The sequence below is a fragment of the Trematomus bernacchii genome, unplaced genomic scaffold, assembly GCF_902827165.1.
Source record: "Trematomus bernacchii unplaced genomic scaffold, fTreBer1.1, whole genome shotgun sequence".
NCBI classification, from domain to species: domain Eukaryota; kingdom Metazoa; phylum Chordata; class Actinopteri; order Perciformes; family Nototheniidae; genus Trematomus; species Trematomus bernacchii.
In genome coordinates this window covers 24,075,099-24,093,695 of record NW_022988043.1, presented here as the reverse complement: position 1 = coordinate 24,093,695, position 18,597 = coordinate 24,075,099, and the positions used below count along the sequence as shown (strand labels likewise).

Below are 18,597 nucleotides of genomic sequence, written 5' to 3'. Positions count from 1 at the left end.
CAAAAAACAAAAAAACAATGTCACTGCTGACTTAGTGTGAGATGAGAAAACACTCAAATGTGTTACTTTGGAAGGCCATTTTAAAAATGATTCTTTTACTTTGAAGACTTGCTAGTGTCACTTCTCGCAATCCAAAACAGCCAAAGGCCAGTTATTTATTCATTTATTTCATTATTTGTATTTCTATCATTGTTCGTTTTTTGCACATGTTGTATTTGGCTATAATATCTCTGGCACTTGTTACTTGGATGTGGTTTCATGGTACTTAGTCCACCTGCTTAGATATGTTTTACCCAGTGACTTTAGTGATGGCTTGTGTCATTTTCTTCTTTAAACATCGGGAAATCACAATTCCAGAATCCTTTATAAAGGCATCACAGTGAGATACTAGTATAGCCTCTGACATCATTTTTTTTATTGGAAGTTTAGTTGTGACTGCCACCTGCACTGTGAGCAATCTATGTCCAAAAAATAATAAAAACTACATTTGCATCTTAAGCTCAATTCTGACAAGCCATACAATGCAGTCCAGCTCAGAGGAGAGCCCGAACCTCCTGTACGACTGTGGTCCGGATTCATCCAGACAATAAATCCACAGGGTGAGAGGAGCGCTGTATTTTTGACACTTTTCACTGGATCTCTGCGCAGAGAGCCAGCCTGGCTGACATCTCTTTGTCTCTGCTGAATGACAGTGATGTTTTCAAGAAACATTGATTGGGATATTTGAGCAGTCACAGTTGTCAGAGGCGAGAGGTGGAGATAGGCTGCTGCTGATCTGCTCTGCACTGACAATGTCTCTTTACACTAAGTCCAAAATCAATCTCTAATTGAACGCTCCAACAACAATCCATACCGTCTCTAAACCCAAGTGACCACCCAACTACATCATTACTTCATCAACGTGTGCTTTCTGCAGCTGTCAGCGCACAGCTGGACTCAAACCGGACTTCGCTTTTTGAGATTTTCATAAACAGTAATGCGTCAAACATCCAGTGTGTTAACTGCAGCTGGCAATATAGCAGATATTTTAAAGAGAAATATAAAATGAACATACTCTGAGAATTTAACTCTGACATTAAATTAAATTGTTAATAGTGTTCATTGTACCACATTAGTCTATTAGAATATAAAGAAGAATTCATGTAAACATACACAGGGTTGGGAAGAATACTTTTAACATTTCATTTGTTTTACAATTTTTAGTTACATGTTAAAAAAAATCATCAGTAACATAATATAAGTATCACAATATAGAAGTAACCTGATTACTTTTTGCTACTTTTGGATTACCTTAAAATGTAACACAATATGAAAAATGACTAGAGAAAATAAAAATCAATAAGTGGCTTTAACTTTGTGACCTTAGATATTTAGGATCAAAAGTCCTCTTAAATGATAGGCTAGGGCCGGCCACAGAATACTATAGTTTACAAATGCTGTTTTTTTAATAGAGGAATTCAAATCAAAAACAGTATTTTTGTTTAATAAATCAGGTGCCACTTACTGCATTAAAAAAAAGAGAGTAACCTAAATGAAAACCAAAATTCAGGACGTATGTCTACCTATAATATATTGATCTTTATTTGACATTTTATTGTAACATTGTAATCCTGCAATTCCCATTTTCTTTATTAGCAGTAATCAGATTGCTTTTATACTATTCTTTTGCCTTTTTTTCTATTCTGATCCTGTTACATGTAAGCTGTTACTTTCCAGACCTGACCTTAAGGCCCGGACACACCAAGCTGACACCAAAGAACTGACACAGACGGACCCCCGACTGTTGTGTCGCCTCGCGTCTCTGCGTCTTGGCCATGTGTCGCACTGGAACACACCCCAAAGACTTCAGCCGACGGCCAAGAAGCACGTACGAACTGTGCATGCGTGAGTGGCAATAACTCTCCTTACCAGCAGGCGGCGGTAGTGTGTATTCGTCATTCAAAAGAGGCAACAACCGGAAGACAGACTGGTGATAACCAAGAGAAGAAGAACAGACTGCGTGATATAAACAAACAACAAATAGCATGTGCGTTCCATTTTCACTCTACAGCGAGAAGCTCATGGGGCTTTCCCCAACCTGTGTCGAGAGCTGGAGTTAAATGAAATCTCAGATTGGCCTTCTTAATCGTTTGTTTGGGCCCCTCACTTCCGTTTCGCTTCTCATGCACTGATTTGCTAGCTGAACAGCCAATCAGAGTGATTTCTTTTGCCGACAGCCTTTGGCCGACTGCCCACCGATTCGACATGACATGTTGAATCGGTGGGTTTTCGGCCGAAAAGGTGTCGGCACGGCTGAAAAGACACGACGGTGCGGGACACACCAATCTGAGTAGGGCGTGTCGACGCCCATCGACGGCCAAAATCGGCTTGGTGTGTCCGGGCCTTTACAGAACACACCGGAACAAGCTCAACATGTGGAGTTGAGTTTGTTTATGAATGTTAATAGCAGCTCATTATCCTTTGATTCACATTATCAGGGAATTCTTGACTCTTCTTGAATATGTATTACTGATAACTTTTAATATCAACTTTTAATACCAACTCTGAGCAGGAGCAACTATTTTGACATTTCTACAAACTGTGTCTTTTTTGTGTTATAACACATTTAAGTTTGTAAACATACACTTTCTGATTTTGTTATAATATTTTGAAGAACTTCCCACTTTAATAAATCTCCTCTTAGCGTATGGATGATGTTAGTTGTAACCTCAACTTTAATAGTTTAATATTAATGTATTTTGTTATCCAATTAAAAAATGAATTGAAAAAAATGCTATTTGGCACATTTGATGGGATTGTTTGTATATATTAAAACAAAATTATAATAATGGGAGATATCCATGGAATTGTTATCTTGTTTTTTTTCCTGTTCTTTCTTATAAAAACAACTTACTGTAAGCATAGTCTAATCTTGTCTGGTCTTACATTCTTATTTTTATCATTCAAGATTCAGTCTTTATAATATAAGAATTGTAAAAAGCAATTAAAGACTGTATACCAACAAGTTTGTTCGCTACAACTGTTCTGAAATCACATGTCATCCATGTGTAGATATCACCTAACACGAATCATTTAAACTCATTCAAAGACATCTTTAAACTTTAATGCATTCCAACTAATATTAATGTTGTCCAAATTAGGTGACTTTTCAAAACACAAAGGATAAAGATTTTAATTATAGCTTTTACATTCTCATTCTACATTAAGCTTTCTATAATCAAAATACATAACATTTTCCCTGTGCATTTTGATTCAAATCCATTTTCTGTTGTGAACTTGATTAGGGTTAGGGTTAGGGTTAGCAATTATTGTTTATTGAAAATAAGCCACAATAAAACTCCCGCGTTGTAATGCCATGTCCATTGTGCATTATAAGTCAGGGCAAGGCAGGTGAGGACATTATGTATCTGCAGACATTGTGTACCGAACAAGGAATTCAAAGTAACAAAAACATGGCAGCCTTGGGCTCCTAAAATAGACTTTCATTGTAAGTGGTAGGGCCTTTTATTCTCTGCTGGGTGGTTAACTTCCTTATGTTATGGAAGGGTCCTAACACGCATCTATTTCCCGCCTCCAAAACCAGCGGCTGCCAGCTGAATGCTCACTTTGGGAAAACACACCATCACACATAAGAGGCCAATCAAAGAAAACAGGGTGTTGCCCTTCACTAAGAAGAAGCTGATCACGCCAGGTCACCTTGCTATAATCAGCTGGAATTGTCAGAATTGAGTTTTGATAAAAAAATTGAAACATTAACTTTATCAAATGTATTATATCAACATATTTCCCGTAACTGTATTAGGTTAGTTGAAAGCAATAATATTAAGTTTGAATACAAATATTAGGTTCAACTTCATATTATTGCTTTCCACTAACCTAATACAGTTATGTGACATTTGTGGACATAATGCATTTAATTAAAGTCAATGTTTACATTTTTTCAGTGCATGGCTTTTTATGCAGCTTTCAACTCAATCTCATAGACCTCAAAGTACTTTTTGAGAAGTAAAAACTTCAAAAATCATCGGGAGCTTTGGTATCTGTTAATAGGTACTGACAACTGAAAAGTAATAATTGTAATAATAAGGAAAATAGTGCAAAGGTGCACATCTGAACAATGTTTTTGAAAGAAGAAGCTTATTGTTGTGGAAACCACTCACCCCGTTTCTGCATGAAGCTGAAAAGATCATCGAGAAACTCTTTGCGCTTTTCGTCATCGTCCAATTCATACAACTGAAAAAAAGAAGGAAAGAAATGGAATGAATTAGACATTTTTACCAAAGAAAAAGAAGGCCATGTTTGATCATTGAGAGGTTGGTGGAGTTGTTCATGAACTCTGAGGATTATGGCCGATCAGGAGAGGACAATGAGCTCCTTGAAGACAGTCTGTGAGCGGCCTTGAGCCCGGAGCAGCGACTGACCAGCAGCCCGCTCACACCTCCAGCACAAAGGCTCAGCGCCACACCGCTGCTGGAACAACATCAGGAAGATGCTTTCTGCCCATGAATAGCTTTCTCACATCTGTGCGCCTTAGAGAGGTATGCCTTTGGCAGCTCCAACCAAATGACCATCAGCGTTTCTTATCTGACCCCTTCAAAAAGGTGAGCACAAACATGTTGTTCATTCATACAAAGCTCTGAGCATGGTGCTATCTTCTATAGAGGACACAATATTAGAAACAGTTCCAAATGCAATGAAATCAAGCTGCCTTTCACTCAGCATATTCCGGCAGCAGCCTACACACCAACATGAGCACATACTACAGTTTAAAAACGCAGAAATCAAATTTGAGCTGACAGAAAATGCTCAGTTTTAGTTTAATACACACAGTTAAGATCACACACACTATTTTATGAACATATAGGTTCACCTGCTGAATTAAAAACAGAACAAATGAAGCAAAGAAAGTGAAAACCATAAAGCAGATTCAGGCAGTAGGCGTATAGATTAGATTCACACTTAAAGTATTATCCTACAGAACAGTACAGCTCACAGAGAAGAGAGAACATCTGATCCTTTACAACAAACACTATAGAGATCCACTAGTTTCTAAATATACCAGTCATTTTATTACATTTTTTGGATGTAACTGTAAGGGAATAGAGTTACTTTTTTTTGTATCCTGATTATGTTATCCATGTAGTCCATTATTGCCCAAGCCTGAATGAACTGTATGTCAGTTAAACACTTTTTCTAGTCAATCATTGCATATGTCATTGACATAGTTAAACACTGTGCCTGACTCATTTTTAAATAGCTGGTTAGTTTTGAGAATATCACGTATTTGTCAGGTGGTGCGATCTCTCATCACTTATTAAAGTCCCAGAAAATACATCCAGCAGGAATATTTCATTTTCCGTGATCACAGTATTGCAAAGACTGTTATAATGATCCCATCTTAATATTGAAAGTGTTATCTGATTTCACGTAGAAAATGTTATCAAATAGCACATTTTAGGCCAGCAGTGCAATATATCTTATTTTACAGCTGCTACAACTGGCTGCTAATACTGTAATAACACGGTTGTAAAATAACAGTGCAATATATAGTTTTACTAGTTACTGCTGTTATTACTGTATGCTTCTTCATCACTTTTGTACGTTCATTCACTTCATAATGCTGCTACCTGTATCTTTAACACCTTGGATATGCACTTATCTAATGTACTTTCCTTGTTATTTAATATGTAAGTCTACTCTTTTATTTTGTCTTTATCTGCAATGTCCCCTTAATGCAACAATGTTCATTTCCCCGCTGGTCAACGTATAAAGGATCTCTGATTCTGATGTTGCGAGGGAAGCAAAAAAAGTCTAATTAATCTGAGCGAGTAATGTCTGGAATTAGTGTAATAATAAGTGTTTGTGTCAGCCTAAAAGCCACATTAGAGTGTGGGATAACAACATTTCACCGGCAGTCAAACACGATCATCATCTTAGGCTGAACTCTTATGGCCACTGAGACACATATCTTCATTTGAAAAGAAAAAGGTAAATGTAAAGACTGAGAATAAAAACCTATAATATCTCAGCAGGATATCTCCGTGTGTCTGGCCCTCCGTATATTTCAGTAGCACTTCTTCCCTTATTGGCATACCCATTATGCTCCTCATCGTGCCCTATTCACGGGGACAGCAGTGTCAAAGAGGCTTTTAAATGGGCCTCTCCAGCCACATACAGCCGATGGAAATATGTTAGTGGCTATGTTCACTTTCAGCAAGGCCCAGAGCCACGTTAACAGGCCCACTTAATCAATACTGGAAGACAGAGGGATGACCTTTGGAATCAGTGGGGCCCTGTGGACGAGGCCCCAGAGATAATAACTGATCATTTAGAAGTGTATTAGCTGTCACCAATATTAAAGGACCAGAGCAGGTCAGCACTCAGGAGGAAACCGTGGGGGGGGTGTTGAGGGGAGGGTTCCGGAGGTGGTGTGTGTGTGTGTGTGTGTGTGTGTGTGTGTGTGTGTGTGTGTGTGTGTGTGTGTGTGTGTGTGTGTGTGTGTGTGTGTGTGTGTGTGTGTGTGTGTGTGTGTGTGTGTTTGTGAGTGCATTGTGAGTGCTGCTCTGCAGGCAGTCCATGGTGCAGGCAATATCGAAAGGTAAAGGAACAGCAAGCCATTGCAAAAATGTTAAGTGCACAAATGCAGAGCGGATGACAATGCAGCAGGATCAATTGTGAGGCCCATGGAGCGCAAAGGCATATATGCAGAGACAATGATGAGCATAGGGGCAATGACACATGTGTCAACATGCACACAAACACACCGCAGCCGGTAAACCCAGTAAAACTCAAATATACATGTTTATATTTAAAAACGTTCATTTTTCAAAGATGTCGAGATGCTTCAGAAAAAATGGCAAAGAATCATTTTCACTTTGGAACTTTGACTTTACAATAAGTTGTGATTAATGGTGAAATGTGAGAATGTGATTTGGAACTTTAAGTTAAATAAATCCATCTTTACTGACTGTTCAGCTAAAGCCGTTCACTTACTAAGTTTCATATTTGTCGTTTTTAAAGGCTTTCATTTATTTGTTTCATAACTACCTGCATAGAGCTGTTCTTAAAATGCTCTTTAAGTGTTCATCACGGGTTGTGAATGCAGCACGGAGGTGTACGTTGGCAGAGGACTTTACACCCAAACCCACAATTCAAAATGTAAAATAACAGCTGCTGTAGCTCCAAATGATCATTGTGCAATGAGAACCCCATATGCAATTCATCTGATGTGAACAGGGTGCTTATGAAGAACTTATAAGTGTGTTTTTCAAACCTATTACACCCACCATTGTCCCTGTCACTGCAACATTTGACATTAATATATATAAATATATATATGATTGTTATTTCATTTATCTTTATTGGACATATTACTTTAATTTCTTATGTTTATCTAACTTATTTTATCATCCACTGTACATTCTTACTTCTTATGTTTTATAATATATTTTATTTATTAATTTTTCTTCTATTTTATTCATCTGTTTTTGGATGGAATGGAAAACATGGAATGGAAAATACATTGTCTAACCTAATTGAATACATGCACAGTCTATGACATTAGTGTGGAATCTGTCCAATAAGAAGAGACATGAGCCGAAGTCATTCATACACAGCTCTACACTCTATTGGTCAGGTTCTCCTGCAAATGGTTGAGAGCGAAAGGGAGAAGTGACCGGGCAGCATTCCTGTCTGAACTTTGTTTACTGTTTCCCCTCTGTGTGTGTGTGTGTGTGTGTGTGTGTGTGTGTGTGTGTGTGTGTGTGTGTGTGTGTGTGTGTGTGTGTGTGTGTGTGTGTGTGTGTGTGTGTGTGTGTGTGTGTGTGTGTGAAGTAACTGGAGAGAAGGCTGAAGGACACTGGGTTCAGCTGAACCTGGAGGCTCTCTGTCAGTCAGCAGGTCAGCGGGGGCAGCCTGCCGACGTTGAACATGGAAATCTCTCCTGCATGGCCTTTTCCTCTCTCAGAAACTATACCTGTTGCTAAACATTTATCATTTGTTTGACCTAACCTTTGAGAACACGCAGAATAAATAAGAGAGTCATTTAGAAAAGACCACACTGAAAAAGATGTATCATTTCACATATTAGGTTAGTTGAAAGCAATAATATTAAGTTGAACCTAATGTTTTTTTATTTAGACTTAATATTGTTGCTTCCAACTAACCTAATACATTGAATTAAAATCAACTTTCACTTTTTTCAGTTCAAGAAAACAGAACTCGAAGTAGCAATTGATGTTGTGTTTTTTTAGATACAAATCGGAACAGTATCTCATGGATAGTCAGACTTCTAAGATAGATATAAGATATAAGATTCAGTGAGGAAAAGGGTAAGAAATCTTGTTGAAACGTTCAACTAAATAAATGTATTATGTTAACAAATTAAACATAATTGCAGTGTGTGAATCCTGTGTGCATTCTATGTAAGTAATGTAACTACTAAAGTAAGGTACTTACAGAACGGAAACACATTTCATATAAAGTAGTGAAAATTGCAGCAAAATATAGCACCAAGTGGAACTTCACTTTTTATTCATGACATACTCATCCATCACTATTGAGTTCCGAATATATGACATATCTCAATTTGGAGTAGACGAGAGGTGAAATTAGATATCAGAATCAGAATCAGAATCAGAAACAGGTTTATTGCCAGGTAGGTTCACACATACGAGGAATCTGACTTGTCATGGTGCAGACATAAAATATAAAACAAGAAATATAATATCATTGTGAATGAAAAGCTGCTGAGAAACGTAAACAAAAAAACAAAAACGTAAACAAAAATACTTACTCGTGAGAAGTTAGTGTGAAAGTGTACATGTGTAAGTGACCACCTAGAGTGTCTGTTTGCATGTGTGTGTGTGTGTGTGTGTGTAATGTTAATCAGAGAACAATGCTGCTGCGGGCATGCTGGCCACCTTCCAGTTGGCTTGGTGCCACTAGTAACAGCTCTCCGCTGGTGAACACACACACACACACACACACACACACACACACACACACACACACACACACACACACACACACACACACACACACACACACACACACACACACACACACACACACACACACACACACACACACACACACACCCAGAAGCAGAAGATGTGGAAGCTAATATGAAGAGGCAGGGTGAGCCTTTACAGGATTAAGTGGCAGCAGCCTGACCACATATTGGCAGCTCTAAGTGTTATTTTACCATGGACCACTGCAGGACACACACATTCGGAGAAAGCCTTGCTAAAAGTCCCAAGAATGTAAGGCAACGAAAAACTGAAAGAGAAAAGCTAAATTGGTCCACAATTCAAGAAGTGAGCGTTTTCAGTCCTCCAATATCAATGTGCTTCTAGGACACATGGGCTTTATCATAAGTATTTCCAAACAACATGTTTTGAATCGTATTACAAGACATATTTCAATTATAAGGACTTAATTAGAACAGCGAAGAATTCCAGTTACAAAGTGACGTAATTGATGTTTACGTTTTAGATGATAAAATGCAGCACGCCTAATTATTGCGAAAGGAAACCTGACGAGGGTGAGCAAGACCCGATGCGCAGATACATGAATCAATCATTTGACCCAACGCTTTAATTTAAAGATGATTTTATGAACTAAAAAAACAATACTCTAGTGACAAATAGTAAAATACTGCAGCGAAGCAATGTTACTTAAAATGACAGCAGCACTTATTAGGGTTTCTGTTTCAGTCTTTAAACACTGACAGAGCCCATATAGTAGAGATGACTTCCTGTCTGTCTTCTTCAGCTGTTCCTCTTATTGTTTACTTCCTGTCTGTCTTCTCCTCTTATATCTCTGTAATTCAGCTCTCTGTGACTTTAACCCCTTTCCTTCTCCTGGGCTGCTTTCTTGTTCTTGTTCTATTCTCTTTTCTTAATTAGGGACAGTTTAGACATTAGGAATCCAAAGTGTTGTGCTCTCTACTAGGGCTGTACCCGAATATCCGAATATTCGTTCGTTGGAGTACTATTTGGGTTTCATTTTCGTTATTCGGATATTCGTTTGTTTTTGTTTTTTCTGTTCTTTTTTTGTAATTTATTGAAATCTCCAATATCAACGTAAGAGCTTGTGCCTCTTTGGGGGGTGCTAACACTTAACCATAAACGTTATCGTTTACTTTCTCCGTCTTTATATGTAGATATTACTTTTCTCCGTTAATCTCCGTCACGTTTTTCCATAGCAACAACAACTTCCTGTCAACAGCGCTAACTCTCCTTCAAAATAAAAGCATGTCCATAAAAAATAGGAAGCCAAGCCAAATTACACTTAAAGGGCCCATGTCATGGCCATTTCCACTGATCATAATTCCATTGTTGAGGTCTACTAAAATAGATTTATACTGTGCATTGTTCCAAACTCACATTGGTTTCTCATATACCCCATTCACACCAACGGTGTTTCGGGGCCGGTTCGGTGCTGGTGCTTGAAAAGCACCGGGTTTTCCTGTTCACACCGCAGCGGAGCAGCCTCTAATCCGGTTCGTTTCGAGCACCAAAAAGTTGTCCGTCTAGAAGCAAGAACCGCATACGTCACGCTTACGTCGGAGGGGGGCGAGATTAACCTGAGCTAACAGTTAAGGCGAGTACGGCAAATAAAAGTTGTAACAAGCAGTAGTGCTGAGCAAAGTGACTAGAACGCAACCACACACTTGTTAAAAAAAAACACGCTTTATAAAGTCAGGCAACACCAGGCTTCGTGTGATTCTGTTTATTTGTACCTTACTTTGACCATCCGTTCGCTGTTATTGATCATTGTGGAGAGCAGGCAGACGTTTTGTTTGTTATTATAGCAGCTATCGGATGGAATCAATACATGGGCTGCACAGGTTGTCATAAGTAGAATCATAATGAAAAATACGTCGGTAAAAAGTGCCTGTAGAAAACAACTTACAGTAGCAAGTAGTCAGTTTAGCTTCGGTTGCTATGCTAACATCACCCATGTTATACCAGAGAAACTTTCATAACAGCGTTGTGATGCCAAACAGCGTCAATTCAGACTGACACACATTCACTTAAGGGGAACTGGGGATATGTATCAGCTGCTTGTGTGACAGTCAGACAGTGAATACTTTAGAGCCGTGTGAGCTAACCCGGAGCTAACGGGAGAATACACTCGTGGAAGAGCAGCCGGCCAGCACTGCAGCGGTCGGTAAATGCCGCTGAAACACATTAATAAACAATGAACCACGGCACTCTGGAGAAAAGTATAAGGTTGGAGAAGTCGTTATTTAATTTAATCTGGCTTCGTATGATTAAAAGCAACGCAGTCCCCGGCCCGTTGTTGTTGTGAGGTGAGCTCCGTTGGGGAGAAAATCAGCGACGTAAACTGTGACGTCATGACGCAGCAGCGGCAGCACCAGTCGGGCTCTGAGCGGTGTGAAAAGAGCCGGAGCTAAACCGAAGTACCGGTTCTGAACCTGAAAAGCTCTAGCACGGAGCTTGAACCGGAGTTGCGTTGGTGTGAAAGGGGTAATACAGCATCTCTGTAAACTACGTGTATTCACTGAATTTCACTCTCTGCCTTTAACGGCTCGTTGTAGCTCCAATAGCTCCAGCCCCCACCCTCCTTGTGAGCACAGTGTGCTCTGATTGGTCGGGACGTTGTGAATCGCGCTGAGCTCCGTGGAGGTGTTGTTTCCTTGTTAGCGATACACAGCCAAACACAGCCAAACTCATCCTGAGCACACACAAAGTCACAGCCGAAGTAAAAACAATAAGTGTGGCTTGATATTGAGTAAGAAAAAGGTTGATAAACGCTGTGAGAATGGGTCTGCAGAGAGAATTTTGCCGCGATCCCAACTGTCTGTTATCAGCCTGCAGCCAGGGAGGAGAAATCAGCTGAGCTGCCTGCTCCCTGCACACAGATGTGTGTGTGAGGAAGTCCGTGGATTGGTCAATTTGGACCAATCAGCGGGGGCTTGACGTAACGGCTCCGCGGACGTAACGTAACGGCTCCACGGATTGGTCCATTTCGTTCCGGTACGGCTTGACATCATACCGTACCCCTGAACGAAATGGAAGAATCAAATGGACAATGACGTATCTCCAACGAGGCGTTTTGGGGAGGTATTTTCTGTGTTAGAGTTTTACTCGCTACAGGGTGTACTTTGAGGGTTTTGACTCTGCACACCGTTTACATGCATAAAAACCTTCATAACACACAAGGGGACGGGTAATAACCGGAAAAGCATGACATGGGCCCTTTAAGACATATACAACTGCGACGAAAGTAACAAACACAATGCAATATCCTTTTCAATTTCAAAGAACACAAATTGGGTTATATACATTAACAAATAACTATAAAACAACAATACTGTAGAATAACAAAATGAATGCCGTGAATAAACCGAAATACACGTGTTGAAGTGGTTCGCTACGTAATGGGTGTAAAACATGGACAACATGCACACTCCTGTATTTTGCTTTTGAAACTGTATGTAATTCAAAGTTGCTATGTTGTTAAAGAAAATGGAAAATAAAGTTTAAAAAAGTAATCTGTGTATATACTTAACAGATGCACAGCTTTATTTAAAAGTCCACACATATGTGTTTTTAATTGTATGTCTGTGCAGATGACCAACATGTCTGCTTCTGCTTCTGTGCTGGAACACAATGACCACACCATTAAAGGCAGCTTTCACATGTCATCTGGGCCACTTCAAAGGCCAACATGGCCTCCAGCCAAACAGACAGATACAAGGCCCAGTAAATCAGTGCAGACACCACCTCAGCAGACGGCCCCTCCCACCCTTTTATCCTCAGAACCTCCTCCATCTGATCTACACTGCTGCACTATTAATATGCAACAGTGACTGTGCTTTGTAGAAAGACACATTCTTTAGATCAGGGGTTTCAAACTCAAGGCCCGGGGGCCAAATCCGGCCCGCGACTTCATTTTATGTGGCCCCGCAAGAGCTTGCAAAGAATATAATACGTTTATTATACGGTTACATGCCACTTTACAGAAGCAGGTTGCCCATAAACTACATGTCCCACAATGCATCTCGTTTTGTGACATGCACACTGAAGAGACTTGCAATTATTTGCCCTGGACTTCTGCTTTCAGACGTAGTTAATTACTAAGTTATTATCCTATCTGATAATAATCCAATGCAGAGGCAATAATGTAATATAATACATTATTTTATATATATATTATATATTTATATAGTTACAACCGGCCCTTTGAGTGCAACCTTTATGCAAATGTGGCCCGCGATGACATTGAGTTTGACACCCCTGCTTTAGATGTAACCACAACAATACTGGCAACAATAAGTGTGTCAGCAGTACAGAAGGCAACGTGAACCGATAGAAAAGGAGCACTTTAGTGACACTTGCATTATTAGGGTTTTGTATTTTATTATATTGAGGCCCCTTGTTGCAGAGGCCCCTGAGTTTAAATGTAGTTAAACTACTTCATTCCTCCGATAGTCCTTAATACTCTTTAATAAATGTATCATTGTTTTACAAAGGACTAGCTAATTGCCAGGCTTGGAGAGCAATGGAATACATAATCAGGATACAAAAAAGGGACCTGTATTCCCTTTCTAAGATTACTGTAACATTTCAAAACATTTTGAAATACTATCAGGATTACAATGTTACTGAAAACCTAAAAAGAGCATATAGTGTTTGTTGTAAAGGATCAGATGTTATCTCTTCTCTGTGAGCTGTACTGTTCTGTAGGATAATACTGCCTGAATCTGCTGCATGAAAGGCAGGTTTTCATATTAATTAAATCATTATTGATACTAAATATCTTGGTTTCTTCTTTTCTAAGGTTACATTGTTCTGTTGTCTTACATAATACACGTCTTATTGATATTTATTTTCTCATTTATTGATATTATTTGATTGGATTCGATAGAGGTTATCCAAAAGTAACAGAAAGTGATCAGGTTACTTTTATATTGTGATACTCAGATTATGTTTATTACATAATTCAACAGGTTACCAGTCATTGTAACGGAATACATTACCCATGCTAATGACTTCCTGAATGGACGCAGACGGAAACATCTCTGCATTCATGTTGAAGATAAAATAAATGTTCTCTGAGTTAACCATGTTTTATTTATTTTTGCAATGGTAAGCAATTTTTATTGTGGGATCCTGCATCGCTGAATGATTAACATTAGTGGTTTTGTGGATGGAATAATCAACATGATGTGCAATAGTAGTTAAGTCACTCAACACAACGATCATCCATTAACCAATAAACAGACAGTGTAGCCCTAACAACAGGTTGTCATTACTCATGATTAACAAGGGAGGGAACACAGCAGTAGAAGTAGAAGTGAGACTTTTTTAGAATTGTACTGTGCAATAATTACTAGTTTTGTGTAATCATGTCCAAACAGTTTTATACATTTTCATAATGCCTCAAAGTTTCAGATTTTTCAGGGCACTTCCAGTCCAGTTCCTACGTTATTTTCCTCTCGTATGTGTCGGCCGGGATTGTCCCGCACGTATTGTGTTTGTCCTGGAGCTCTCAAGGCTACTGTTGTAATTATCCCCACATGAAAACCACCATGTCCTGCATTCTTATCAAAAATAGATTTAAAAGCCAGTGACCCAAAGCAGGTGTGCAACATTGGTTAACAAATCCCTCAGCACCACCTCGCCCTCTTCCTGTTGCACTTCACAGCTCAGTGTCCCATTACTGGCCTGCCCCACTCAAACCTCCACCAGCCAACACATTCCTCGAGTAAAACACTGACTGTAACTTTACAATGAAGTCCCACTGCTGAGGAGTTTTAGCACAGTTTAATGAAGCGTTTCCCACAATGAAAACACTGAAATGTTGACTCTAATTAAATGTCAACAGATTTCACATAACTGTTTAAAGCAGGGGTGTCAAACTCAAGGCCCGGGGGCCAAATCCGGCCCCGACTTCATTTTTTGTGGCCCTGCAAGAGCTTGCAAATAATATAATAAGTTTATTATACAGTTACATGATGCTTTACAAAAGCACGTTGCCAATAAACTACATTTCCCACAATGCATCTCATTGTGTGACATGCGCACTGAAGAGACTTGCAATTATTTGCCCTAGACTTTTGCCTTCAGACGTAGTTCATTATGAAGTTATTACCCTATCCGATAATAATCCAATGCAGAGGCAATAATGTAATATAATACATTATGTTATATATATTATATATTTATATAGTCTTAAAGTTACAACTGGCCCTTTGAGTGCAACCATAATGCTAATGTGGCCCGCGATGAATTTGAGTTTGACACCCCTGGTTTAAAGCAATACTATTACGTTTAAATAATACATATTAGGTTCAACTTATTATTATTGCTTTCATCTAACATACTACAGTTATGTGCAATTTGTTGACATTTAAATAAAGTCAGCATTTCAGTGCATATATACTTTGGAGTACTGCAGGGGTAAAATCCAGAAGTGCCTAAAATGACTACTCTAAATAAGTTAAGTAAATAATGTACATCAATAAACTACATTTGATTCTAAAACAATCCTATTTTCAATCCAATCGTTAATTGACGAAACTTCTGCAACAAACCCGATCCCTTTCACAATGATGTTTCATGTTGAATGACACAACAATACAGCTGAAGAGAAAGAAATAATACATGTTTCTCACTCAATTGTCAGTCCTTATTAGACTGACTCAAATATTATCTCATTGCATTGTGACAAACAATTGTTTGGCCACAAATGTAGTCATAGATTCTAAAAATCTAACATGTAGCATTTCAGTGTTTTTCAATTACCCTGTTGATTAGTAAATCACACTCTTATAGCGTGGAACTCTCCTTTTTGTTACTATAGGCATAGGGGGTACATTATTGAAAAAGTTCGAGGAACACTGCTTTAAAATACAATTTGAACGAAAATGAGAACTTCCAAATATAAAATAAGTGTCTGCTCTTGTGCCACACTGTTAATCTTACAATAACACCTGGGACTCGAATACATCAATAGCATCAACAGAGGAATAATGGAGTCTTGTCATACTCACACTAGGGCTGCTCGATTATGGCAAAAATCATAATCTCGATTATTTTGGTCAATAATTGATATCACGATTATTAAAAACGATTATCCATTTACTTTGAAAACATCCATTTATTGAAAAAGAAAATGTGAACAGTATGTTTTTAACAGTTGATTACCCTGAACTTTAGGTATAATTCAACTGAAAACCCAATTAAAAAAATAAAAATTAATTAAAAAATAAATAAATAAGAAAAGAAATAAGAAAAAATAGTTTTATTTCGATTATGTTGTTTTTATAATTGTTGCAGGCCAAAATCGTAATTGCGATTAAAATACGATTAATTGAGCAGCCCTAACTCACACTCTGTTTTACTCAAATACTCATTTATTGATTTCATTTCTACTAATAACCTTTCATTTGCACTTTGTGGATGAGTGTTCAGCCACTGTTAGGTTTAAAGCAGGAACTTATTCTAGAGGCTTTTATTGTGAAACATCCCCAAAGGAAGTGTTACATTTGTGCTATATCAAACTGTTCATGGAAACAGAAAAGCAACATATTTGGGAAAGTATGTAAGAGTGATATGACTCTGTTAAGTCATAGAGGTGATACATGGAGGTGGAGGTAAGTAAAGTCCCTGCACCCCCAACTGAAGAGCAGTTGGAGAACTGTCACACTCTTTTGACATTGTCTCTTGCAAATTATTTTTGAAATGTGCTTTAAATGTGCACATGATTTAGATAGAAACAAACACTGCCAACCACAAAGTGCAATGATTTAGGTGGTGGGGATAAAGAAGATCACAATGAATGCCAGAAATGTCAAAGAAACGTCCCCCCCCCCCCTCTCCACAAACACACAGAGTGTAACTGCAGCCTCAGCATGAACAGTCAATGAGCAGCAGGCAGTGTGTCCAACACAATGCAACAGGCTGGAAGCTGCTCCGTGTCACACGATCTGCTGACACACGGAGGTCACGCTCAATTCACTGAATCTCCCACCGCTAATCAGGCAGACCCCCTCCATCACTGCACCCCCCAGGCCTCTGCTGCAAACTGCCCACTACAGGACCCCAATCCATTTATATTATATTAAGTGTTGGTCAATTTGATTTAACAGTTAAGATTTTGGGTAAAGCACTTACTACAAAATAAACTAAAATGTTAACTTTCATTTAATTATATTATATTAAGTTGAAATAGAAAATATTAGGTACGACTTAATATTATTGCTTTAAACTGACCTAAGTTGTGTGAAATGTGTTGACATAATACCTTTAATTAAAGTCAGCTTTTTTCAGTGTATACAGTAATTATTGTTTTGCATAAAAGGTGCTGCAAAAATAAAGGCTGATTTGACCTCAGATTATTATACTGTAACATCTTGGACCATTTGACGGGGAGTTTAACAAAGATAACACTGTCATTTCTTCCTAAAGATGTTCTCTCAATGATGTCTTATATATCTAATGCACAGCACCAGTATTTTGATGTATCTATAGATGATCTTGCCTGATTCTCCGGTGGTATGTTAAGAGGGCTTTTTACATCTCCGATCTGCTCAGAAGACCACTCTGGCCACACCAATTTAAAATTTAAAATATTATTATATTATTTTGATATCGTGTTGTGTGAGCACTGTCACATCATTTACCATCTTTAATATTTTTTGAAAAATAAATTATTAGCAGAGAATTTCGATGGTTCTTTTACACCAAACAGGCCATAAGAAGAACAGACCAATTACAAAGGCATCACTTTGGCTATTTCTGTAACTGACTGTGGATGTTATGAGCAGAACGTGGTTTATGATAAGTGACCAAGGCATTATGAAAAATAGAGATACAACAATCAACTAGACTTTGAGCTAAATGCTGTTGTCAGCATGCTAACATGCTCTATAGAGTGGTACAGGAATGAGGCCTAAAACCCATGAGTTAGCATTTTACCACGTCTGATTCCCTCATTTCTAAGTCAAAATGTTTCTGATCGTGTTTAAGGTCTGTTGTTAACACAAGCTGAAGAGACTTTGTCCTACGACATAAAATACGTCAGTAAATACCCCACTGGTAAATGTCCCAAGCTTCTATAAAAACTGCGGTTGCTAACATCTGGCTAAAGGACACTACTAAACTTCATCACACTGAACATTAGCCGCCGTTAGCTTAGCAGCGATGATGTGAAGCCATGTTGCTGTGATGTATTTCCTTTATAGGATTATGTCATCTTTTCAACTTCTTCGGGAATAAAATGGAGATTGGTCTGCTGAACAAAACGTGTAAGTATCATTACTTAGCCACAGGTCTTATTTCTACAATATTCCCAAAAATCCCATTGCTTTTGGTCGAGGTTGAGCGCTTGTGATGTTAACTTTAGGGTCGGCCTACACTCACTGCACCACTCTATTAGCACTAACTTCATAAAGCAAATTGTTGGCCAGATGCAACTGATCCACATGAAATACACATTCTTTGTAATGTCTTTTGCAACTTTCATTCAATCAACAGCAAACCCTGTGGCATTACATTGGCCTCTTCTCAGGCCTCTCTAATCTGGATGAGATAACTTGATATCACATATTGTCCACATCGG

At 38.5% G+C, this 18,597-nt stretch overlaps 1 protein-coding gene across 1 annotated transcript in view; it reads right to left on the bottom strand.

The window, feature by feature from the left end:
• Positions 1 to 18,597, bottom strand: part of arid3c (AT rich interactive domain 3C (BRIGHT-like)) — a 72,782-nt gene that overhangs the window by 20,850 nt on the left and 33,335 nt on the right. Inside the window, exon 3 of the mRNA XM_034118558.1 lies at positions 4,161 to 4,233. Within this exon, the coding sequence (XP_033974449.1) occupies positions 4,161 to 4,233 (73 nt within the window). The remainder of the gene's footprint in view (positions 1 to 4,160; positions 4,234 to 18,597) is intronic.